The following is a 25,161-nucleotide window of genomic DNA, read 5'->3' on the forward strand; positions in this document are numbered from 1 at the left end:
CTCTCCCTTTCTTTTTCCTTTTCTCCCTCCCTATCATTCCCCCATACCTTCAAACAGCACAATACCTCCATACCTTCAAACAGCACAATAAGGATAAAGCATTTAAAATTAAATCTGAGGCATGTTGCCAGTGGTGGTTTGAATGAAAATAGGCATAGTCCCAGAGGAAGTGGCACTATTAGGAGGTGTGGCCTTGTTGAAAAATGTCCGTCACTGAGGAAGGGCTTTAAGGGTTTTAGACACTTAAGCCAGACCCAGTGTCACTCCCTCTTCTTACTGCCTTCATATGGGGATGTAGAGCTGTCAGATACCTCTCTTCCTTCCTGCTACCACGCTTCCATTCACACTGACAATGGCCCAAACCTCTGAACTGCGCCCAACTAAACACTGTCCTTTGTAAGAGTTGCCATGGTCCTGGTGTTTCTTCACAGCAATAAAACCCTAACTAAGATACTGTCTAACAATTTCCTCTGAGATTCAGTCCTGCATTCCATAAGAAGGAAGGTAAACAACTCAAAATAGCTTTAAAAGTCCCTGAAAAGGACCAGATTCACTAGGCCTCTCCCTGCCAGAGTAAGCAGGAGAGAGGAAGGGAGGAAGGGAGGAAGGGAGAAGGAAGGAAGGAAGGAAAGAAGGAAGGGAGGGAGGAAGGGAGGAAGGGAGGAAGGGAGGAAGGGAGGAAGGGAGGAGGAAGGAAGGAAGGAAGGAAGGAAGGAAGGAAGGAAGGAAGGAGTGATTTGAATAGAAGTCTCTCAGACAAGACAAGCTACAAAGAAGACTGATTCCAGACCAGCTGCCTGGAAGGGTTTGGACCAGCTGAGGCAAGCACCTGGAAAGGACACTCTTCAACCTGTCAAGCTGCATACAAGCTGTGCAGTGTGCTCCAGGCTCTCAGCTTTTGTGAGCTGATACCCAAGCTGGGGTGGGCATTGGTGATGTCTCTGAGCCATTTCTGCTCCTGTAAGTAATCCCAATAAAAATCACTGGCTCAAGACTTGGATCTTGGGGATGGAGAGTTGGCTCAGAGATTAAGAGCACTGACTCTTCTTCCAAAGGACCTGAGTTCAAGGCCTAGCAACCATGTGATGGTTGACAACCATAACGAGATCTGGTGCCTTCTTCTGGCCTGCAGGCACACATGTAGGCAGAATACTGTATAAATAACAAATAAATAAATCTTTAAAAAAAAAAATCACTGGCTCACCAAGATGAACTTTGGTGCTATCTGTACTTTGGTCTGTCATAGGCTCCCTATCTTGGGTAAGTAGACATGTGTGCATTTCCCCAGGAAAAGTTTTGTCATACAACATAGTTGGCACCTGAATAAGACAGAACCACAGATGAGTTGGAGAGAAGTGAATGCATGGTTCTAGCTATAAGTAGCAAGGTGTACGGCGCAGCCAAGAAGCCTGAGTGGGAGCATCTGAGGAGGACATTCTGATAGAGTTGACCTTTCCTGTACGGTGTGTTAGTGAGACCTCTACGACAGCAGTTGTATGATTCTTGCTTTGGGTAGTGAGACAGACAGCTTAGGCTGAGCCATCGGATCAGCAGTGACTGGGAGGTCTCCCGGAGTCGGCATCTGGGTGGCAAATGGGGTGGCATGCCTGCTTGATGAGCAGGGGCCACCACCTGAATATGGAGTCACCCTGAAAACCATTGAAGGTGAGAGGAACTCTTGCAGTCTTTGAGATTAGCACACCACGGTCCCCACTATCCACAAGCAAGGCAGAGGTTGCCTGGCCTCTGCCGTGTGTAGTTAGAAATGCATCTGAGGCTGAGATGTTTGTGTAAAGGAACAAACTCAACCAAAAAAGGGAGCTGAGGCAGCATTCTCTGTGTTAGCCTCTGATCTGAGGCTACTGGATGAGATAAGGTGTTGGCTTGCTGCTGCTTAAGGCTTGAGGGCAGGAGGAAAAAAAAGTACAAGTTAGATTCATACTTAAAAGCTCGTCTTGGGATCCAAGAACTTGGAAGCCATGGGAAGATTCAGAGAGTGAAGAGAAGAAGAATATGGTAAGGCAACAGAAGATGCCCACAGGTCCGACTTCAATATGAAAAAACTAAGGAACAGTGTAAAATCAAGCATGCAGATGGGGCAAGAAAGTATTGTAACGAGGGAATACTCAGCACCTGGGCTCCTGGAATTGAGGGAGACTTTTTTAAAAGCAAAGAGCCTACTGCAGCCTGGCCTGTGAGGCTTGTGAGGCTGTGGGACATGGGAGCAGGTGGGAGCAGTCTGCTGTGGAGACAGGAAAACTGAGTAATATAACTCCCCAGCCCTCCTGAAGGCAAAGGCTTCATAACCTGAGACATGAAGGAAATTAGTCCCTAATGGACTGACTTATTAGAGCCATTAGGAACACTTGGTTATCTCCTTCTGAAGACTCCATAAATGCACAGAAGTAGAAAACAATAGAGGAGACATTACTGAGGGAAGTAGGAATAAGAGAAGCTGTGTGTGGACCTCAGTTTGCTGGGCTGGACAGAGCTTTGTTCACAGGAGAATTGAGGAAAACATTGATTCAAAGTGGCTTTGCGGAGCCCCATAAAGGGACAGTGGGATCTTTACAAAGTACAGAGGCTTTGGCAGCTCTTGGTGACTCACACTAGCATGTAAAGAGTGACTGTGAAGTGAGAGAGCAATCTAGAGGAGATGAGAAATGGTAAAGCAGAGGAAGAGGCCTATCTGGATCACCTGCACACAACTGTGACTAGGCTTGAGTCAAGCCAGAGTCCTTAGGGAGCATATTGATAGAAAGCCCACTTCCATGCTTGTGAGGCTCTGGAAGGCCTTAAAGCCTTCCAAAGTGGCCAGAAAAGCATTAAGGCAAAAGGAGCTGCTGTAAGCAAAAGTCCTTTATGAGAGCACTTCTGGTCATTATAAGCTAACAGGATGTTGTGGACAAGCTGCTCAGCTGAGGTAAGGGGTCACATGACCTCTGAGAAGTGCAGAACGGTCAGTTTCCATTCCCCCACATGGGTCAGAGCTCATCCTGGTGTCTGTCTTAGTCAGGGTTTCCACTGCTGTGAAGAGACCCTGTGATCATGACAACTCTTATAAAGGAAAACATTTAATTGGGGTGGCTTACGGTTCAGAGGCTTAGTCCATTACCAGTCTGGTGGGAAGCATGGTGGCATGCAGGCAGACATGATGCTGGAGAAGGAGCTGAGAGTTCTATATCTGGATCTGCAGGCAGCAAAAGGAGACTGTGTGCCACACTGGGCACAACTTAAACATATATGAGACCTCAAAGCCCACCCCCACAGTGACACATTCCTTCCTCCCTATGGGCCAAGCATTCATACACGTAAGACAACGGGGGCCATACCTATTCAAACCACCACAGTGTATTAGGTGACTCCATCTTGGGTGAACTTAATACCCCATATCTGGGGTGAGAAGACATATGTGTAGCATTTCCCCAGGAAACGTTTTGTCATATAACAGAGCAGAATAGAAAAACAGTATGCATACTACATAATGTTAACTGTCTAAAGCCAGGAGCTAGGATAACCAAAGTAAAACACCTATCTTAAAAGCCCACACTACTCAGTAACTACTGCAACTTTCTGAGTTAATACTGAAGCAGAGCTTGTCATTACTGAAAGCACTGTCTTGAAGTAGAGTGTGCACTGTGATATTTTTAGTTGTATAAGAGTGGAGAAACAAGAAGCCAAATCTCACAATTCTACTTATAAAAACAATTAGCCAGGCAGTGGTGATACCTTTAATCCCAGCACCCAAAAGGCAAAGGCAGGCAGATCTCTAAGTTAAAGGCCAGCCTGGTCTACAAAGCAAGTTTGAGGACAGCCAGAGCTATGTAAAGAAACCCATCACAAAGAAATTACTGATGTATGAGGTGGTGGGTTGACTATTATACACTGTAGAAAGACATTAAATTTCACACTGTACTACATAAATATCTATGTCGCAATTATTTATTAATTTTGGGTTTAAAATTTTTTAAACTTAAGATCCTAAATATAAGGCTGGAGAGATGGCTCAGTGGTTAAGAGCACAGTCTGCTCTTCCAGAGGTTCTGAGTTCAATTCCCAGCAACTACATGTTGGTTCACAACCATCTATACTGGAATCTGATGCCCTCTTTTGACATGCAAGTGACCTACAGAGAGAGCACATATATATGTAAAAGAAAGGAAGGAAGGAAGGAAGGAAGGAAGGAAGGAAGGAAGGAAGGAAGGAAGGAAGGACCTAAATATAAACAATATAATTTACAATGGGTAAAATACTTGAATGCAAAGAAGTTATATGATAAATACATAAAGGATGCTTAGCATCTTTCATTTTCAACTGGGAACTGACAAGCAAAACCACAGTAAGATATCATTTCACATTATAAATTTTTAATAGAGAAGAACAAATAGGGCTGGAGAGGTGGTTAAGAGCAGTGGGTACTCTTCCAGAGGACCTGGGTCCAATTCCCAGTACCCACATGGTGGCTCCCTGCCATCAGTAGTCTCAGGGGATCCAATGCCCTCTTCTGACCTCTGTGGGCACCAGGCACACATGTAGGGCACAGACATACATACAGGCAAACCACCCACACACAATTAACTTTAAAACAACAAAAAAAACAAGTGCTGACAAACATGAAGAGAAATCTGAATTCCCATTCATTCTTAGTAAGAATGTAAAAAAGCCACTATGAAAGAGTTGGGCATTCCTCAAAAAGTTAAACATGTAGCAACTGCATTATCTAGCCATTTCCTTCCCAGGCACATACCAAGAGCACTGAAAACTATGTTCACACACACACACAGTACACATGAATGTACAGTCCTACGGGTAACAGCCAAAAGCAAAAACAACTCAGATTGTCCATTAGCTCATAAGGGAGTATTAAATGCATTACTAACCATATAATGACATTATTTCAACCACAAAAAAACAACTTTCTGAAACAAGAATTTGAGTAAATGTTTTTGTTTTTTTTTTTTACGTATAATAGTGTACTAAGTGGAAAAAAAGCCAGACAGAAAAGCCCACATATTGTAATATTCCATCTCTATGAAATGTCAAGAGCAAACAAGCCCCCCCTCCAAGAATAGGAGCAAATCAGATGCTGACAGAGACTGGATGGGGGAGTTCCTGACAGTGGGTGTGGCCTTGCTTTTGGATTAATGTGAGGCTGCAATAGGGCAGAGCTGCAAACATTAAGGCACTGGGAGCTGTGCTGAGAGCCTTGGTTACAGTGGTAAAGGGCATGTGGATTGTACCTTGATTAACAAGAACAAAAAAAAATTTAAAAGGCAGAAAAAGTAAACCACAGAGTGGAATGTACCCTAGAAGACTATAAAAGAAAAAAAAAAAACATAGAAGTTTTCAGAGAAAAAATGTTTAACAACAGATTGTACAAATCACTTTGAAGCTTTTTTATAACTAAATGGCTTTTACAATCTTATCTACAATATAAGAAAGTATAGGTAACATCCACATAGAATGTAGATAAATTTCAAAACACATTCCAGAAACCATTTTAATTTCTCAAACTGAGGACACTTACATGTAAATAAATTACATAAACAATCATGAATAGAGTTTAAGACAACATAGAATATTAATGTCATAATTAACCGACATCTATAACATGTTACATGAAAATACAACTCAATTAACTTGAGTTTTCCACATACACTAGAAAAGGTCCTATAAAGACTTTTTCAAATAAGAAACTAAAAGCTGTTTAATATCTTTTATTAATACTATTCCTAATATTAAAACTACCTATTTAAATAAACGCAGTAATCATATTTGTTCAGTTGCCAGCCTTGCCTTTTTTCATTTTATTTATTATTTAAGATTTATTTGTTTCTGTATTTTATGTATATGGGTGCCTTGTCTGCATGTACATATGCCCAGAAGCAGGCACTAGATCCCATTACAGAAGGCTGTGAAACATATGAGTGCTCGGAATTGATACTGGGACCTCTGGAAGAGCAACCAGTGTGCTCTTAACCGCCGAGCCATCTCTCCAGCCCCCACTTCCCAATTTATAAATTAATTTTTTAGTTAGTGCACAAAATGATGGCTTTCATTGTGACGGTGCTTGTATATTGATGTATTTTGTTCATATTCACCCCCACCCCAACTTACTACCTTCTCTTGCCTCTACTCTCAGAACTAGGTAGTACCCCTGAAATCATCATTGAGGAATGCAAATTATAACCACAGTGAGATGTCATTTCACATCCATACTATAATTTTTGAAAGGAAATGTTTATTGAAATATGTACCTATAATATGCCAGGTATGTGAGGATAATACACCATGCATCTAATTTCATGAACATATCATTCCTGTCACCAGTTTTGACTTAGCACTAGAAAGCACACACTAATTTCAGTAGTGTGATGCTTTCATTTGTCTTTTCCTTTCTCTGAGAAGCAATATATAATCTCATGGTGCTGCACTGCTTGTACTAAAAACGTAACACAGTTGAAGCCACATTCTTGACTTCCTGCCTACCCTGCACTTCTAGGACAAGCCAAAAGTCAAGTGCTGGCCTTCTAATTCAGCAATTACCATAGCAACAGTGGTCATATTCAAAGACAGAAGGACAGGACAGGCCTCTCGGCTTTAGCTTTTCTTAAGCTATGAATACATTTATAAATTAATAACCCTGGCATGTACTGTTCCACATATATGCATATATTTATAAATTAATAACCCTGGCATGTATGGTGCCATATTTAATGAAAGTATTTTATTGATTCCAAAATATCTAAATTTGGCCATGGGGAAATTAAGTTAAAAAACTAACATATGGAGAAAATATCTAGTCTTTCTACAGTAAGTTTTATGCAATAATAAATCACAGTGTGTAAGAGAGGGTGGAGGTAATTTTTAATAACAGACTTTTAGTGGACGTACTTTCTGGCCTACTGTTGATTTCTGTGTGGCTCTAACTAACAGCAATAGCTGTGTCTATAAAGTTCCAACAAACAAAGCACCAGAAAAACAAGACTTTTCAAGCAACAAAGTAGGAGTGACACTTTCTTCATTTCACTTCCTCAGTCTCAACCACTTTCAACCAAACACTGAACTATTCTGGAACACACAGAAATGACAACTGATCTTGGGGAGTTCACAATCTAACCTTTGATCTAACAACCCAAAATTTTGCTTTTAATGAAAATTACTATGAGAAATTCATTATTCCTTCATTTTAAGTACCATTATGTAAGGCTAAGAGAAAATAATGATCAAAAATTTTAATGTTCTGTAATTATAATTTTATAGTTTACATAGCTTAGTAATTAAACAACAATAAGATACTTTGAAATTCACGATCATTTAGTTATTTACTATCTTTGGGGTATTTTTTTAATTTTTAAAGATTTTATATATTTATTTTATGTATGAGTGCTCTATCTGCACATACACCTGCATGCCAGAAGAGGGCATCAGATCCCAGTATAGATAGTTGTGAGCCACCATGTGGTGGCTGGGAATTGAATTCAGGACCTCTGAAAGAACAGACAACGCTCTTAACCATTGAGCCATCTCTGCAGCTCTGGGGTACTTATTTTGAGTCTAATAAAATGTCAAAGGGCTAGAACTCAAGGAAGTTTAGGGTTGGGAACAGACACCAAGGACAAACAGGTAAGAATCACCCATGTCCTCTGTTGAGCTGAGCCAGGAACTCTCAGGTGATGGGGAGCAAGACACACAATGAGTTCACGTTTACAGTCTGCAGGAGTGCACAGCAACCACTCAGCCTACAGGACCCTCTCCCTAGAGGCTAAGATGCCCTTCTCAGTAGCCCCTGGTAGTTCGGCCGTGCATGTTTTCAACCTATCTATTTTGTGAAATCAGGAATGATTTCTCCCTTTCTCCGAAACCATCTATTACTTCTAGATGCAGTTTAAATTCCAATCCCTCAGCACTTTCCAGAAAAAGTGTTTTAAACTGACACATATCAAGTTTTTAATTATTTAGAAATCAGTCGTGCACCATATGGTGAGAGCTCTTGGACAGCCTACTTAACTTTCCTTCTTTCTTGTTAATGTTTCATTTTCACATAATTAGCTCCTTGGGAAAAGCATATCTTATATTTCTATTTATTTATATACAAGACACTATTCTGTTTGAATTTACCTAAAATTATTTTTTTCCTCTAATAATTTCACAATGTTGTATTTAACAAACTTTTAAAATATAGAGTGGGAAATTATTTCTAGATATAGAAATATATATTGACTGATTGATATAATTTTATTATATATTTTATAATTTAAAAATACCTCTATATATTTTATAATTTATAATTTTATGTTTTTATTACATTATATAATTTTATATATTTATCTATTACTATATTATATTTATATATAGTATATATAATTATCAATGTGTATGTATATACTTTATTTAAAATTAATTTTGGTTGTTATTGTTCTAAAACAGTCAAAAACTATTTCAGAATATCCATCACTCAATACTGAAGAAAACAGATACCACTGCTAAAAAAATCTTACAGAAACAGGTTGAAAGTGCTAATATGAGATAGAAAAAAAATAAGAATGGAGTTGATATTGAGAAGATAAAAGAAACTAAGAGAAAACAGTAAATAGGTAAAAATATGTGAACAAAATTTGTAATGAGGAAGAATGAACTGTTTATGGCAAAAATCCTCCATCTAGGCTCCTCTGGTAATTTCACTAAAATTGCATAACAGGGTTGTGTATAAAGCAGAAAGTTGATGATCACAGTAATCATTGAGGAAATCAACATACCTAGGCTCCAATTTAAGAGGCAGGATTATGCAGAAGCTAAAAGTACAGACTCGGTGTCCATCTAGAGAGGTTATCAATAAGGAAGTTACGCTGAAGTCACTAAACCATGTCTGTAGCTATCTGTGAGCAGTGCTTTAGAAGTACAAACTGTGGAGACAGATTACCTGTGTAAATACAGGCACAAATTACTGCATGACCAGCTGTGTGACCTCATTTATAAATGAGGTTAGTCTCATTTATCAAATGATGATGTCATAGTATTCACCTAAGTTGGCTATTGTATTAAAGATGCTAACACCTAGAAACCACTTAGAAAGTGATATCACCTAGTAGACATCAGCTGTCAGCCCTCCTCAGTGTTACTCTGACTAGCTATTGAAGACCAGGTCCAACTGACAAATTCTGTGTACTTAAGGTATTATTTTTACTTGAATAATGTAAAAGGATACAAAGCAGAAAACAAAGAGAAAGATAAAACTGGAAACCCTCAAGGCCAAATTTTTAGCTCAGTAAGGACTGTGTCATAGTTCTAGAGACATTTATTCTTTCAAAAATGAGTCGTTGCAAAGAGCCGTGTTATTGAAAAAGTTCAGTCCATACAATACCCAAGCTTCCAGGTGATAAGTCAGGGCATCCCTGTGGATGGATAACAAGGCCTTACTGGTAACAAGCCAACAAGTGAAAACCTCACATTCTCAGCAGCCAACATTACTGAGCATTGAAAACTCAGGAAACATCCAGCTCCAACTTACTCTGTCCTTTATCACAAGAAGATGCAAGAAAATAGCTTTGCAAGTTTATTCCTCGGGGGGCTGGAGAGATGGCTCAGTTGTTAAAAGCACTGTCTGCCCTTCCAGAGGACCGGGGTTCAAGTCCCAGCACCCACATGGTGGCTCACAACTGTCTGTAACTCCACTCCCAAGAGATCTGATACCTTCACACTAATGCACATAAAGTAAAAAATGAAATATACTTTATTCCTGAATGCTCTGGATCATTCCGGTTTCCCATTTTTTTCAATTTACACATACTATCTTCCAGTTGGCAACCACCTTATTCCTACTTCCCAGAATGTAGCATAAGGATTCCTGGACACAGAAAATACCAAAGCACCTAGCTCATTACCAGGCACTTAGTAATATGTAACAACTTTATTTTCTGAGCAAGGACTAAATAGATGATCTACATCAAACAAAGTGAAGGAATGTGCTGACACACGCCTTACTATCAGCACACAGAGAAGCAGAAGCAACTGGATCTTTGTGAATTCAAGCCTAACCAGGGGCCATGTAGTGAGACCTATCTCAAATTAAGAAAAAAACAAAAAGGGTGAACTGGCATACTCTAGTTAGAATTTCATAATGACTATAAAGGCAAGTTCACAAAATACTTTTAATTACTGTAGTCAATAAAACACGTATTTAAAAACAGATCCTTACACCTGTTTTTTCACACCACTCAGCTTAATCAGTATTATCCAAATGTTTAACTCTTTTGGCACCTTTGAAAATTTAGAAACCTTAAGCTAAAGTGTTATAAACAGATAGCCTTCATGGCAAGAACCTCTTAACATCATTCCAGGACTCCCGTAGGCAATGTTCAATCACACTTGCCCTCCAGATGCTCCTTTCTCTTCTTACACTTGGTATCACTGAATAGCCCTCACCTCGGAATGTGAGATCTGTCACAAAAGGCAGGTTTTATAAAAATGAAACAACTACAGCATTACTGCAAAATACCAGACTATAACTAGGAGTAAAAGTGGTATTTTGTTACTTCAGTTTGTAACTTTCTTGTCTCTTAAACAATTTTAAGAACTAGAACAGTCTGCATGCTTCTCAGAAATCAGTATTTTCAGCTGAAGTTCCTACTATTTTTCTGGTCATGTTCTAAGAGCAACAAAACCTGAATGGGAAGAATACCAAAGCTTGATTTTCAGGTAACTACCACTTGGAGTATAGTTTAGAAAACGGTTTTTATTTTCAGCCCTCTCTGCCTCAAAGAACTTGGCTTTTTATCATAATCAAATGCTGTAAGAGAATAGATAAATGGACCCCTAGTTTGAAACTCACTATATCCTTAAATTAATTATTTTCTAGTCTGACAACACAAGACCCAGTGAAGGTAGCAAAATTCTTAATTGTTTTTTAAGTTTCTAAAAATATTGAATTTATTTTCAAGCACTGCATAAAATTTAAATCTCAGTTAAAAGTGGTGGTTTAAATGACAATGGCCACCAGAGACTCATATATTTAAATGCTTGGTCCCAAGTTGGTGGAAATGTTGGAGAAAGATTAGGAGGTGTGGCCTAGATGGAGTAGGTGTGGCCTTGTTGGAGGAGGTGTATTACCAGAGGTGGACTCTGTCTCTCATGCCTCTCTTTGTTTCTCTCTCTCTTTCTGCCGGCTGCCTAAAGATAAGGACATAAAGCTCTCAGTTACTGTTCTGGCACCATGCCTGTCTGCTTCTCAACATGATGATCATGGACTGATTCTCTAAAACTGTAAGCAAGCACCCCCACTGAATACTTTCTTGTATAAGAGTTGACGTGATCATGGTGTCTTTTCACAGCAATAGAACAGTGACTGAGATAAACAAGCACGTCTTCATTAGATGTTGATTTTTATAAGAACACAGACTTATAGACAACACATAAATATATAATTTATAAGATAAATAATAAAAGTGTTTTTAGAAATAAAGTAGCAATAAACTAAAATACAATGAGATTATCTCTGGTGAAGCGATTGGGCCAAACCGCTTGACTTTTTGAAGTTTCAAAAGTACTTTAAAGTTGATGCTTTCATTTGATACTCGTGGTTTTATGAGACAGAAGCATAAGAGAATCTGTCTAAGGCAGCGGGATTTTCTAACATCAAGTTGCACAGCTCAGTTCTAATAAAGACTGCTGCAAAGCCACACAGAGCCACGCAGACCTCTGTGTGCGCAGGTCTCCTTCTACAACCTGAACTCAGACAACTCTCACCTTAAGGAGATGCTGTACTCGGGATAAAAGACACTCGTGTACTGGACCCACGAACCAGCCTCCTCTTCACTTCCCCTTTTGTTGGCTTCTGTGACTGAGAACAGATTAAACGATTCAAATCTTCTCACCGACACATGTCTCAGACAGTCATCCAGCTGTTTCTGCCTCAGAACCTTTGAAATAAAATCAAACATTGGGGTTATATGATATAAGTAGTATAAGGCTAGTTTGCAAATTTTAAGAGATAAGGGGAATTTCATGTCCAATACTACTGGATTAGATTATCCAGACTAACTTCCTGCTGAGCACATGGAGAAAATGGACAAAACACTTGAAGGCGCTGGAAAGCAGTGAAGACAGTAACAGTTAAACAATGTGATAACCTTAAAAAGGGGGCAAATCTAGAGTTAGCAAGGCTTTTATACCAGATTTTCTCCTGCGCATCTGTTAATTAGAGGAACTGAGAACACAAGTAACACCTTTAACAGCTAGAACTAATGCAGGTGTGTTATTATTAGGCTCTGCATGTGTATGTGCATATCAGTGTGCATGTGTGTACACGTGCTGTTCATGTGTATGTGTGTGCATGTGCAGCACAGTATGTTTGTGTACCCACATGTGTGTGTACCCGTGTGTGTGACATATATATGTTTGTATATATGTTTGTGTGCTTATGGGGTTGTATGTGTATCTGTGTATATGTATTTACTTGTTTTAGGAGAAATCAAATGGCTAGTTTTACTGGTTTTAGTTTTCCATGTTTGGAGAAAAGAGATAGATATAAAATTAAATGGTTTTAGCAAAAACCTTTCAGGTCCACATCCAAATGGGAGATAAACATAACCTAATGAAGCTTTCCGTCTTCTGCCCTGCATTTTAAAACTGTACATATGTATTTGCCCATCCCTGAAGACTTCCGTGATCAGACTTGCAGCAACTAGCACACTTGGTGCTCCCTGCTGTCTCTACATAGTATTACCACAACACAAGGTGAGACTCCTTGGAGAAACAGCAAGAATTATACAAGATGAGCTTGCAGAGAGAGAGAAAGAGGGAGAGGGAGAGGGAGGGAAGAGGGGAGGGAAGAAGGGAGGGAGGAATATCTCCAGCCTCAAAACCAAAAGGAAAAAAAGAAAAAAAAATTTAAGCCTTCTGTATTCTTTGGAGTACTTTGACTTTGTTTTTTTTTTTTTTTTGTTTTTGTTTTGTTTTTTTTTTTTTTTGTTTTTTTGGTTTTTTTTTTCCTAATTTGGAAACCTTCTACAATTTGTGTGTCACCCTGTGCAGGACCGTGCTAATCATCCTGGCCATTCCAGTTTTAGCACACATGCTGCTAAAGCAAGCACTTGGCTTCGTTTTGCAGAATTTTTAATGGTTAGCTTTAAATTCCTATTTTTCCTTTTTATTCTTCTTTTTAAATTGCTTTCAAACTTTCTCTTTCTTGGATATATTCTTGAATCTTTTCTAATACTTACTCCTTCCTATTCTCCTTCAGAACATTCTGCACAACTTTTCCTTTTCTTTCTGTCTCCTGAACTCGGCTTCTCTACATTTTCCTCTTTCCTTGCCTCCTTCCTTTTTCTATTCACTTAGTATTTCTACATTTACCCTAATAATTTACAATTTCATAGTAGTTTTCATATTCTTTGGCTTATAGTCATTGTCAGTGAATTGGTGGGCTCTTAAACAATTTCTATAACTTGTGTAACTTGATTCTGTAGCTGTTGTAATTAATTTTTTTGTCCTCACTGGACAGTATGAAGACTGAGCCTCTGGAGTAGGCTGCTCAGTAAGATCTCCAACAAAACTGAGAGAGTTAAAGCAACATTCTCAGACCACATCACAGAAACATTGAAAGGCAGCATGACCTCTAGAATACTGCAATTCTTCACTGAATTCAAAGATACTGAGTAGATAAAATGCAGGATGAAGATTTCTAATGTCTACTGGTAAAAACGACAGTGACAACAAAGAAGACACAAAAATTTCAATCCAAGAGGTGAAGAAGAGAGTCAGCAAAGCAAAGGAAAATGGACAATAAAAGCCAACAAGAGGATGAAAAAGTTATCAACATAGAGGACAAATTCACTGGGAAAGTGTATAAAATTATGTATTATTTATATACGCATACATATCGTATATATGTATTGTATATATATATATGTAATATATAATACATTCTACATAATATGCTCATTTTTTTTTGAGTCAGGGTCTTTCTGTGTATTCCTGGCTGTCCTAGAACTCACTATTGTAGACCAGGCTAGCCTCAAACTCAGAGCTCCATCTGCCTCTGCCTTCCAAGTCATGAGTTTAAAGGCATGTGCCATCATGACCGGATTAGAAATACATATTTTAAAAAAATGCACTCCTTTAATCCCAGCACTCAGAGAGACAAAGGCAGGCAGACTGCTGTGAGTTCAAGGCCAGCCTGGTCTACAAAGTGAATCCAGGACAGCCAAGGCGACATAAAGAAACCCTATCTTAAAACAAAAACAAAAACAAAAAATAAATAAAACAAACAAAAAAAAATGTTGGACATTAGAAACTCAATTAACCAATTAAAAAAATAGTAGAAAAAATTACTTGACTTAAACACACTTAAAGACCAAAAAAAACTTTTGAATGACCAGAAGGTCATTGAAGAAGTCATAGTAGAAATTAAAATATTCCTAGAATTAACTCAAAATGAAATGTAACTTCTAGAACCTTGAGGTACTGCTAAGCAGCTATGGGTGCTTACATTAAAAAACAAACAGAGCCAGACCTGGAGACACACACCTGTAATCTCAGAGACAGTTTCTCTATGTAGCCTTGGCTGTCCTGGATTTGCTTTGTAGACCAGGCTGGCCTCCAACTCAGGGATATGCATGCCTGTTTCTGCCTCCCTAAGTGCTGGGATTACAGACAGGAACCACTGTGTCCCATGTGTGGCACACACCTTTAATCCTAGTACTTGGGAGGAAGAAGCAGATGGATCTCTGAGTCTGCGGCCAGCCTGGTCTACATAGTGAGCTCCATGACAGCCAGAGCTACATAGTGAACCCTTGTCTCAAAGAACTAAAATAAAATAAAAAATTTAAAAATAAAATAAACTAGTGATGCAACTCAAGGTCTCTGATGTATGTATTTCTAATTTTTATAATTAGTTTAATTATAAATTATGTAATTAATATGATTATGATTTTTCAGTTCCATGTAATTACTGAGTTTTCAGTATGCACAGTTCAATAATTTTTTTAAAAAAACATATTTGGGTTAACTGAGATAAATTTATCTTGATGGGGATTTCTGTTTTTATTCAAAAACATTTTTATTTAAATATTTTTCATACAATAAGTTTTGATCATACCCTTTCCCTTTTCCAAACTCCTCCCAGAGCCTTTCCATCTCCCTACCCACCCAACTTCAAGGAAAAAAAAAAAAATACAAAAGTAAAAACAACCAAACAGGGGGCTGAAGAGACGGCTCAGCAGTTAAGAGCACTGCTCTTTCAGAGGTCCCAAGTTCAATTCCCAGCACCCACAAGGCATCTCACAAACAAGTGTAATGGGATTAATGCCATCTTCTGATGTGCAGGCATCCATCCAGACAAAGCCTTCATATACATAAATACATAAATCTTAAAAACAAACAAACCTAACAAAACAAAACAAAAAGCACACTAGAAAACCATGGAGTCCTTTTGATGTTAGCCAACTACTTCGGGGTATGAGGCTGGCCCTGAAAAGTGGTTGATAAGCCCAGTGATACTCCATTGGAGAAAACTTTTCTTTTCACAACAGATTATCAACTGAAATAGCTTCTTGGTTAGGGTGGGGCTTTCCCTTCTCCATGCTGGGATTTAATAACTCAAGGCCTCAAACAAGTAATAATAATCCAGGGGCTGGAGAGACACCTCAGAGGTTAAGAACATAAAATCATGAGGACCTGGGTTCAGTTCCTACTACCCACAGGAGGTGGTTCACAATGCCGTGTAACATAAGCTCCAAGAGATCTGATGCCCTCTTCTGGCACCTGTACTCTTCTATACAAGCTCTCCTCCCATATACAAACAATTAAAAATTAAATCTTAAAAAAAAGCCAAATCTAAAAGCACTAGAAAACAAGGAATAATTAAAATCAAATGCAGACATTAATGAAACAGACTAAAAGATAAGAGAATACAGAAAAAAACAACCAAACTAAAAGTTGATTCTTTGTAAAGATAAGTAAGATGGGTAAACCCCTACCTAAAACAGGAAAGAAAACAAACAAAACAAAAAAACTCAAATTATAAATATTAGAGGTGAAAATATACGAAAAGTCACTACAGATGCTAATGAAATCTGAAGGGTTAGCAGAAAGTACTCCAAAAGCTGAGTCTAGAAAATGGAAAGATCATCAAAGGTAGGAAAGTCTGATAGAAGCCTACCCTTGGTCCTTCGCTTACAATGAAAAACTGATGTCCAATAAAGTGTTCCTCACCACACAAAGTCAAGGGCAGAGCGGAGCCTAAAATCAGGGGTCTCAGCTAGCAGTGCGAGTCTCACACATAACATCCTGCTTCACACTGCACTCTGAGACAGTCTATTAGTCAGACTCCTCAGTCAAGTGTCCAGCTGTCTCGGTAGAGAGCTTCATGCCAGAGGTGTCTGTGGTTTTGTGGATGTATGTCTTCATTTTGGCAACCTCCTCTTCTATGCTGAGACTGTTAAAACAGTTTGATGACCCAAACTAGCCAAATAGCTCCATGCTCTTGGGCACAGCAATTGGCCCAAATGTGACCTATAAGATTCATTTGGAAGAAATTATTTATTAGGGAAAACAGATGTTTCCTTCAGGGCCACTAACTGGATGGAGGTTGAAAGCCTGAACTGCAAGTGGTCACCACTGCTATCAGAAGAGACTCAACAAAAGGAAAATAAAGCACCTGTAACTTCCTTAGCTGCTGATCATACACAGATTCTAGTTAAGGCAGGCACTAGAGTCAAAAGTCAGCAATTTGTCACATAACCTAGAAACAATACTGTACTAGTCAGACAGTTTTCTCTCAAAAATGTGAATTCCAGAGTAAGCACTCAATAGGTAATGCCACTGGAGACACCACTGGAATCCTGAGGAGTACAGAAAGACAAATGGGGGGAGGGGGCAGGCGAAAATAAACCCACATCATGAAAGCGTGCACAAAAGAAAGAACATCCCACGCCTGGTGGTAGAGATCAAAACTAGGGATTTGCACATGCAAAGTGTTTTATCACTTGAGTTACAGTCACAACTTTCTAGCCCTGAGCAGATTCTTCACACTCTCTGCTTCTGAGTACAGATGAGGCATGAATAAATTTTTCAGTCACTTTAAATGCTTACAGAAAGCCCACAAATGTTTAGCCTGTTGGAACAGACTGAATTATTACAGGAAAAAAAAATCACTTCTTCCCTGACACACACAAAAAGAGTACTTTTCCCTACAGTGTGACTTTTGACCATGAGTCTTCCTTCCTTCCATAGCTAACAGTCTATGCCATGGTTCATAGTGATTATCAACCTGACAAGAACTAGAGGAATCTAAGGAGTCCCAGGATGTGCGTGACGGGCGATTTATTAAGTTGACCTCTTGCCGTGCCTGTTGTTACAGCATGTTGTAGTGTTTCGTGTTTGGTTGTTAACTATTCTGCTCCTCAAGGTCTGCTTGCTGTCTCTTATGAACTATCACATATCCGAAATGATGTTTGGTGACCCTGATTGGGTAAGTAATTGCCTACACACTGGGCAAGGCAGAAGAGAGTTAGACCAAGCTAAGTTTCGTGGGATTGGAGGAGAGGAGGTCACAAGAGAAGTCAGGGAACAGAGGTAAAGTAGAGGTCTTCTCCTCTTCTGGAGGCAGAGCTGCCATGGGTTATCATGACAAGAGCAAGCAGCTGGGAGGAGCCTGCTGTAAGGATCAATGATGGAGGGAAGCAGCCCAGATAAGAAACATGTACATTTGTGGGATATATGATGGGAGGTAGGCCTGCTAGGAATTATTAGAGCAGTTGGCATGGGATGTGGGGCAGAAGGTAAAAGATAGCTTAGGAGGGTAGTTTCTGCCCAGCGCCAGAGTTTAAGGCATATTAAAATCTAACAGGTGTCTGTGTCTTTTATTGATATGACGCTGGTTAAATAATAATAGCTGCTGTAATAATTATATGTGATTAACAGTAAACACTAATAACCAATATTTTCTACACCAGCCTGTAAAGGATTTTCTTGATTGAATTCACTGAGGTGGAAAGACACACGCCAATTGTAGTATCATGATTTCACAGATGGGCTCTTGAACTAAAAAAAACAGAACTAAAACATTGCTCTCTTCTTCCTGACTGCTAACACAGTGTGACAAGCTGCTTAAGGATCCAGCTGCCTTGACTTTTCCTGCTATCATCTGCACCACCAAACTGTCCCAAAATAAAGCTTTCCTTTCTTAAACTGCTCTGTCTAGTATATTGCCACAGTAATGACACAAGTAAAGTGATACAGCATGTTAACAGACAACAGGGAAGCAGGGATTTTAAATGTGCCTTTTGCTCTCTTATACTTCTACCATAACTGCGAGAACATGTCAGCCAACTGAGCAAAGAACCGCGGGTATATAGACCAAATACATAATATTAAACCACGCAGGTGACCACAACCTATATCAATAAACTACCAGGTAGCTCACAAAAGTTGTATGACATCTGACAAGGGGTTGGGTGCTATTAGCAATAGTTAAGTAAAACAATACACTAAGGACTCAGCGCTCTGAGCCACTGGCTGAGTGACTTCTCTACCGCTGGGACGAGACACAATGACCAAGGAAACTCATCAACACAACAGCCTTCACAGGATTAGTTTGTAAAGTACGAGCCAACACATTTGGATTCGTTGGTTCCTCTTGGGCTGCGAGCATCCCCAACGATCACTCCAAACTTTGACGATAAACGCCTGACTTTCGCGTGGCGGGAAAAGGGAAAGCAGTCGCTTTTCCCTACTCCCTCTACTCTCTGATAGAAAACACACGGAAACGCGTGCGGTGTCACCATTCCATCAGACAACCACGCGGACGTCCAGAGACGCAGGACCAAGGGGTGCACCCAGGAAGTGGGGGACAACAACCCGGCTGGGACTTAAGAACGTAAAGAAGAGCGACCCGCGACGAGGAGCGGCGGTCCCACCCCCGGGACGGACGGGGGTTCTCTACCCAGATCTGAGTTTCCCGGGACCTCGGCCCAGGCGGTCCCGCTCTCCCACCCCGCCAGACTCCCCGTTTGTGCGGCGGGACGGTGTAGGCGGAGCCAGGGGGCGCCGCGAAGGCGAAGTGCGAGGCGCGGCGGGGAGAGGCGGCGGCGGCCGCGCACCTGAGGGGAGTGGCCAGAGGCGGGGTGGCGGGCGCTCGCCCTTACCTGTCGCAGAAGCCGCCACCGGACGGCCCCCCTGGGCGCCGAAGCCACCGGCCCCCGGGTGGCACTGCCAATCGTGGGAGCCTTGCCCGCATCTGCTTCGGTCCTTCCAGCCCCGGCGGCCGCGACCCGCGACTCCATCACCAGGGCTGACTGGACGCGGAGACGCTCCGCCGCGGCTCTCCCCTGTCAGGACCTGCCAACTTCTTCCCTGTCAGGACCTGCGACGCCCGGCCTCTCGCCCACAGCGTGCACCCTCCCCGAATTCCGCATTTCCGGTATTCGCATCTCCTTGGCAACCAGGACAGCAGCGTCGCGTCATTGCACCAGTTTTCTGGTAGCCATCTTGAGTGAGGGCGAGCCTGAGTGGGAGGGACCTGAGGAACAGCTACAGGGAGGGGGGTTCTCGTTGTTTTTTTCTTCCTCTCTTAGTCTCTCGCTCGCCAGAATACAAAAAAAGCAAACCAACAAAATACAGGTGTCCTTTGAGACTAGTAAATCCAGGAAGCAAGAGAAAAGAAGGAAAAACCCATTCTTGACCATAATAAAGATGGCGCAATGTGCTTCCCTCCTCGGGCTGGATTGGTGTTACGTAGAGCGGCGAGCTGCAAACTAGCTCTGGGCGGCGCGTGGTAGGTTGCCTTTCTGGCTGGGTGCTGAGCGCAGACGTCGGGTGGACAAGGCTGAGGGGACTGCAGCTCCTTGAGAGCTACGGGTTCTCGCGTTTGTCTTCTCCGCCTTCACTCGTCTGTGTCCAGAGCCGGCCTGTCTTTCAATTTGCGTACGTATGGAAGGGTTGCTGGAGGGTCCCCTTTCCTGATTCCTCTGCCCACCACCTTCCAGCCATTCCTCAGCTCCCTGGGCCCCCTTTTGGTCCCCGTCTTTTCTGTGCGTGGTAATCGGTACCGTTCTCCCACATCCCTGGGATGCACAGTTGCACTGGGAAATGAATAGGTTATCCTGGGAACACCCATTTGTCTACCCCACCGCTATCCTGGCACAGTCTTCTGCGTGCAGGTGATGGGTGAATGGCTATGGGGATAGATCAAGCGATTTGGGAGCGTTTTTCTTCTAGGTTGTCGCTCCACTGGTCCATTATTTTGCTGCGACAGAAGAGATTAAGCGGGGAGGGGCTTCATAGCTGATGGGATCTGTGGTGAAACTGATGCAGTGTTTCTGTGCTACTATAGAATGTGTTAGAGAAGAAGTCTCTAATGACACCCAACAGTGTTCCGCATACCTAAAATATTCCTATGCTAATAGTAACCACCTTTTGTTGAGTGGCTGCTATGTGCCAGGTGCTTACGTTAAGTTCTTGACATAAATTGTCTGGTTCTTTTTCACGAAACAACACCAGAAAGTAAATGGTGTGGTCATTTTTTTTGTTTTACGAGTGGAGAAATTGAGACCAGATGCAGGTAACATGCAAAGCCTAAGGCCTAACCCTAGGTCTCCGACTGTGGAGGTTACAATGAACTTACCTTCCAGTAGAAACCAAAGACGACTGTATGGTTTATTTGTACATCTTACAAGTTTTTCCAAATTAATTATCCTTTTATGATTAAGCCCAATAGCCCATGTACAAGGTGAGGAGCCAAATCAGTTTGACTTTTTTGCTGTAAAAAGTGAGTTAGGGAAATTTCTTACGCCTCCCAGATCCACAGTTGGATCACCTGTACGTTCAATAGCACCAGAGCTTCTCCATCAAGTACATGTGAAGTTTAAGTAGAAAATAGATGAAAAGACTCTGGCACCTAGCCAACACTCAACAAATATTAATCCCCTTTTTATTAAGTAATTCAGGCTTTTCCTATTTGTCTTTTACATATGTAGGATAAAACCTATTTTGCTTTTGAACACCCTGAGTTCCTGAGATTCACATTAAAACCATTTACTTATTTGCAAATTTTTATTTTGTTTCTTGTTTTCTGTTTTTTGTTTTAGTTTGTCCATATGTTCACCAGAATCACTGCTGCATAGCTTGAACCTAGTAAAACTGATTTTACAGATGACACGGTTAAGTCAGACCTGCCAAGAAGTACGATTTGAATGAACTTTAATTCATACATGTTTTTAAATTTATTTAACCAAAGTTATCAGATGTCTGCTGTTACTTGTAACCTAAGGGGCTAATGAGCCCAAAGGTGGGGGATAAGATCTCAAATGCTCTGAGATGCCATTACTGTGTAATTCTATGTGTGAAATCATTCGCATGCTGGCAAAAACCAGGAACTTTGCTGCCATGCAGCAGACGACCAAATTACTTCTCCGAGCTTTGAAGTGTAGTATTCCTCACCTTGGCAAGTGCACGCAGAAACAGAATTACTGTAACTTCACTGATCATTATTACAATAGAATAAAATTGAAAAAATATCACCCAACCAAGAGTCTGCAGAATAAACCCAAGATAGCAGAATTAGCAAGAAACATCCCACATCGGAACTTCTCATGTAAGGTATGGACCATTTAAGTTAATCTGTTTGTAGGCCATTAATATTAAATTTAGCGCATAAATAATGGGTAAGATATCCACCACTAATCTTCTCAGTAATTCAAATTTGATTTTAAGATTTTTTTTTCAGGCTCAAATATCTGTAGTCAATATGAGTGCAAAAGATTGTATATGAACCTATATAAAAATGTAGATTGATAAAAACTGATTTGATCTTAGGACTTGGTGCAAATGTGTTTTAAGATATAGCTTACTAACATGTCAAATTATGCCTCTTAATAAAACCTAATAATATGCTAATTCCTGTATAAAATCCTTGATTAGGAAGCTTTAATAAATACCATGTAGTGTGTGTTGTTTCTTTATACAAAGGAATGAAAAGCTATCATGTGTTTTTGACAACTTGTGTTCCTAAAGAAAATACTGACTGTTCTGCCAGGCCCCAAACTGTGGACTTGAATTCAGCCCTGAGGAACTGGTTGCTTTGAGTAGAGAGGAGCCCCATGTTCCAGTTATCCTGAGACAGTCCCGCTGTACACCTGTTGTCCCTGTGTAATTATTAATAGTCCTCTCTCCTCTCAAGAGTGTCCTACCTAAGATGTCATGTTACGTGGCCATCATACTTAACTTGCGATCAAGCTACTTACCCCATTGCTTTTATGACAGGTATCCTCTACCTTTTAACTATGTCCGTGAGGCTCCTTACACTTTAGTAGGGGTGCTAAAGTTACTATTTTAGCCACTTTTAGTGTGGAACTCAGTTACAGTCACAGTATTGTAGCACAACTATAACTACTATTTCCAAAATCCTATCGTGTGACCCTCCCCCAACAGTTGATGTGTCCCTCAGCTCTGGGGCGGCCAATCCACTTCCTATATGTATGAACTGGACTATTCTGATACCTTGGGTGAGCAGAGCACACAGTACTTAACCTTTTCTTTTTGTTTTGTTTTACTTTGCTAGTAAAAAGTATGCCATAGCATATGTCATGACTTCATCCCTCTTCGTGGAGATAATACTCTGGTTAAATAATCTACATGCTGTTTATACATCAGTCAGTGAACACTCGGTGTATTATCTTCTAAATTAAACTATTTTACTTAATTGTGTCTTGTTTTTAGTTTTTACTCAGTTTTTTGTTCTTAGCTAATTATTTGGTGCACATATATGTCTTTTCATGTTGAGTCCTCTCCCGTCCACTTCCTAGATTTCAATCTTCTAGATTGTTTTCCTTTGAAATGTTAGCTTGGCTCTGTGATTCTTAACTTTACTCACCTAGAAACTTCCCTTTTCTGGTTTTGTTTTTAATGTAGACTTTATAGCCATACTTTATACTCATAAAGTTTACCTACTGCTCTAAGCCTTTGAGTTGTTTTATTTTGCATCATGATTAGAACACTATGTCATTTTGTCTTGGTTTATAAATAGTAAGCATGAGTTACCATCAGAGGAGCAGCTGTGAGATTAGCCCATACCCCAAGCCAAGAGGTTGTCTCTGAAGCCATTTGTCTCTGAGGCAACTTTTAATTTTGTCATAGACTCCCACTCCTAGAAACTGACCTGACAGCAACTCTACAAATAGAAACTCTTCTATGGACTTCTTCCACTTACAAAGCAGCTCTCCTTCCCCACATTTTATATGTCAACCATTCCTTCTATGGCAAATGAAATTATCAAAATGCTGGGCTGTTTCTTCATTATGCTTACTGAAATCTGAGGACAACTTTTAACAATAACCCCACAACTGTGAAAATACTCTGGAGACAGAAATGCACATTTCTTTCTTTTGCTAGGTTCCATTAAGTTCTATATGTGTCCACTTTTACAAGGGATAGGATAGGAAAGGATAGGAACAGGTCTGTTTAAAGACGCACTACTTAGAGAAGTTACCTGAAGAACAAGGGAAGACAGCATATGTAATAAAAAAAAAAAAAAACAAAAAAAACTAGAAAGGAAAAGAACTAGCCAGAACTGGTATGACTGTAGACTCATCAGGGATCTTAATTTTCTTCACTCAAAAAACAACAACAGCAAAAAAAAAAAAAAAAAAGCAACAACCTCAAACCTCACTATGCCCACTTTCCTTGGCAACTGATTATCATATAATTTTGGATTCTTCAGTACCAACTTCTGCACACTAGACAAGCAATCCTAGGAGCTTTTTATCAATGCAGATTCCTAGATCTTAAGCCATTTCTGTTGCATCAGAATGTCTGTTGCTGAGGAGTAAGGATCTGATTTCTTGTTTATTTTTGAGACAAGATCTTTCTGTGTTGACCAGAATGATTGTTCATACAATCCTCTTGCCTCGGCCTCTCAAGTAACTAGGATTATAGGCATCATACCCAGCCAGAAGTCTGTTTTTTATTTGTTTGTTTGTTTGTTTGTAAGTTCCTTAGGTAACTGACATGCAGGACTTACCTGCTGCTATCCATATATCTATATTTAGAAAGTGAAGGTACTTGGTGATGAGTGTTGCTGATCTAACCCTAATTATTCAGTTGTAGCGTTCTTTTCAGCCAGTATCTGAAGTTTCCGTAGTATGTCAAGCAGCTGGTAGGAGTCATTCGACTGCACTAACATTTGCCAGTGATACTCAAACGCTAAGAGCAGAGACCAGGTCCTTATCTTCTTACCATCTTGCATTATTCTCCTATACATAAATGACTTCAAAAATAACCGATCATGACTATTTGAACAAGATACAAAAGATAAAGTTCAAGGACAGCCAGGACTATGCAGAGAAATCCTGTATCAAAATAAAAAAAAAAGGGGGGGGGGAGAGAAAGAAAGAACTTTAATCTTGACAGTAAACATTAAATTAATTAACATTAAATGTGTCATTTGATTAACAGATGCTACCCGTGGGGACAGTCTGTGTATGTGTGTGTGTGCTCGGAGTTAGAAAATTCTAAAATTTATCTGGACTAGCTTTATGCCTCTACTTTTATAGATTCACATTTTTTATATATGCTTGAGTGTTTGCCTACAGGTATGTCTGTGTACCACGTCCAAGGCTGGTGTCCATGGAGGCCACAAGAGGGTATCAAATCCCCTGGAAGTAGGGTTACAGACTGTTATGAGCTGTCGTGTGGGCACTAGAAATTGAATCTAGGTCTTCTGCAAGAGTAGGATGTATTCTTGATCTCTGAGCCATCTCTCCAGACACTATAATTAGAGTTTTAAGGCTTGATGATAGTATTTCACAAATGATAACTACATTATATCCTGATTTACATATATATTTCGGATATGTTAGATACAGATTTAATATATTACATAAGACAACTACCAGAAACTGTCAAGGGAGTTTCTTCGTTTACAAATTTAATGTTTTAGCACATTTCCAAATTTGTAAATTATTTTCTGTTTATTCAAAGGGCCTCAAAATTTACTTTTTGGGCTAAGTGAGGTGGCTCGGCAGGTGAGGTCACTCACTGCCAATCCTAAGCTCAAGCCCTGGGTTCAAGCCCCAGAACCATATGGTGGTTTTGGTGTGGATGCTGTGTGGGGTGGTTGAGACTGAATCAATGCCAAGTAAAAGGGAACTGACTTCTCCAAGTTGT

General features: G+C 40.2%; 2 protein-coding genes across 7 annotated transcripts in view; one reads left to right on the forward strand and one right to left on the reverse strand.

Moving 5' to 3' along the window:
* The window catches only part of Camkmt (calmodulin-lysine N-methyltransferase), a 351,318-nt gene extending 331,891 nt beyond the window's left edge, over positions 1-19,427 (reverse strand). For both annotated transcript variants that reach the window (XM_060363563.1, XM_021652698.2), the window contains exons 1-2: positions 19,146-19,427; positions 11,746-11,918 (exon numbers count right to left, since the gene is read on the reverse strand). In XM_060363563.1, the coding sequence (XP_060219546.1) occupies positions 11,746-11,918; positions 19,146-19,283 (311 nt within the window). In that variant the 5' untranslated portion in view covers positions 19,284-19,427. The remainder of the gene's footprint in view (positions 1-11,745; positions 11,919-19,145) is intronic.
* Positions 19,428-19,630: 203 nt separating this feature from the next.
* The window catches only part of Prepl (prolyl endopeptidase like), a 31,189-nt gene continuing 25,658 nt past the window's right edge, over positions 19,631-25,161 (forward strand). For 2 of the 5 annotated variants that reach the window (XM_021652721.2, XM_060363477.1), the window contains exons 1-2: positions 19,781-19,923; positions 21,087-21,597. In XM_021652721.2, the coding sequence (XP_021508396.1) occupies positions 21,316-21,597 (282 nt within the window). In that variant the 5' untranslated portion in view covers positions 19,781-19,923; positions 21,087-21,315. The other 3 variants (XM_021652736.2, XM_021652728.2, XM_060363493.1) reach the window with 2 other exon arrangements.

Source organism: Meriones unguiculatus, chromosome 1 (genome assembly GCF_030254825.1).
Source record: "Meriones unguiculatus strain TT.TT164.6M chromosome 1, Bangor_MerUng_6.1, whole genome shotgun sequence".
In the NCBI taxonomy this organism is placed as follows: domain Eukaryota; kingdom Metazoa; phylum Chordata; class Mammalia; order Rodentia; family Muridae; genus Meriones; species Meriones unguiculatus.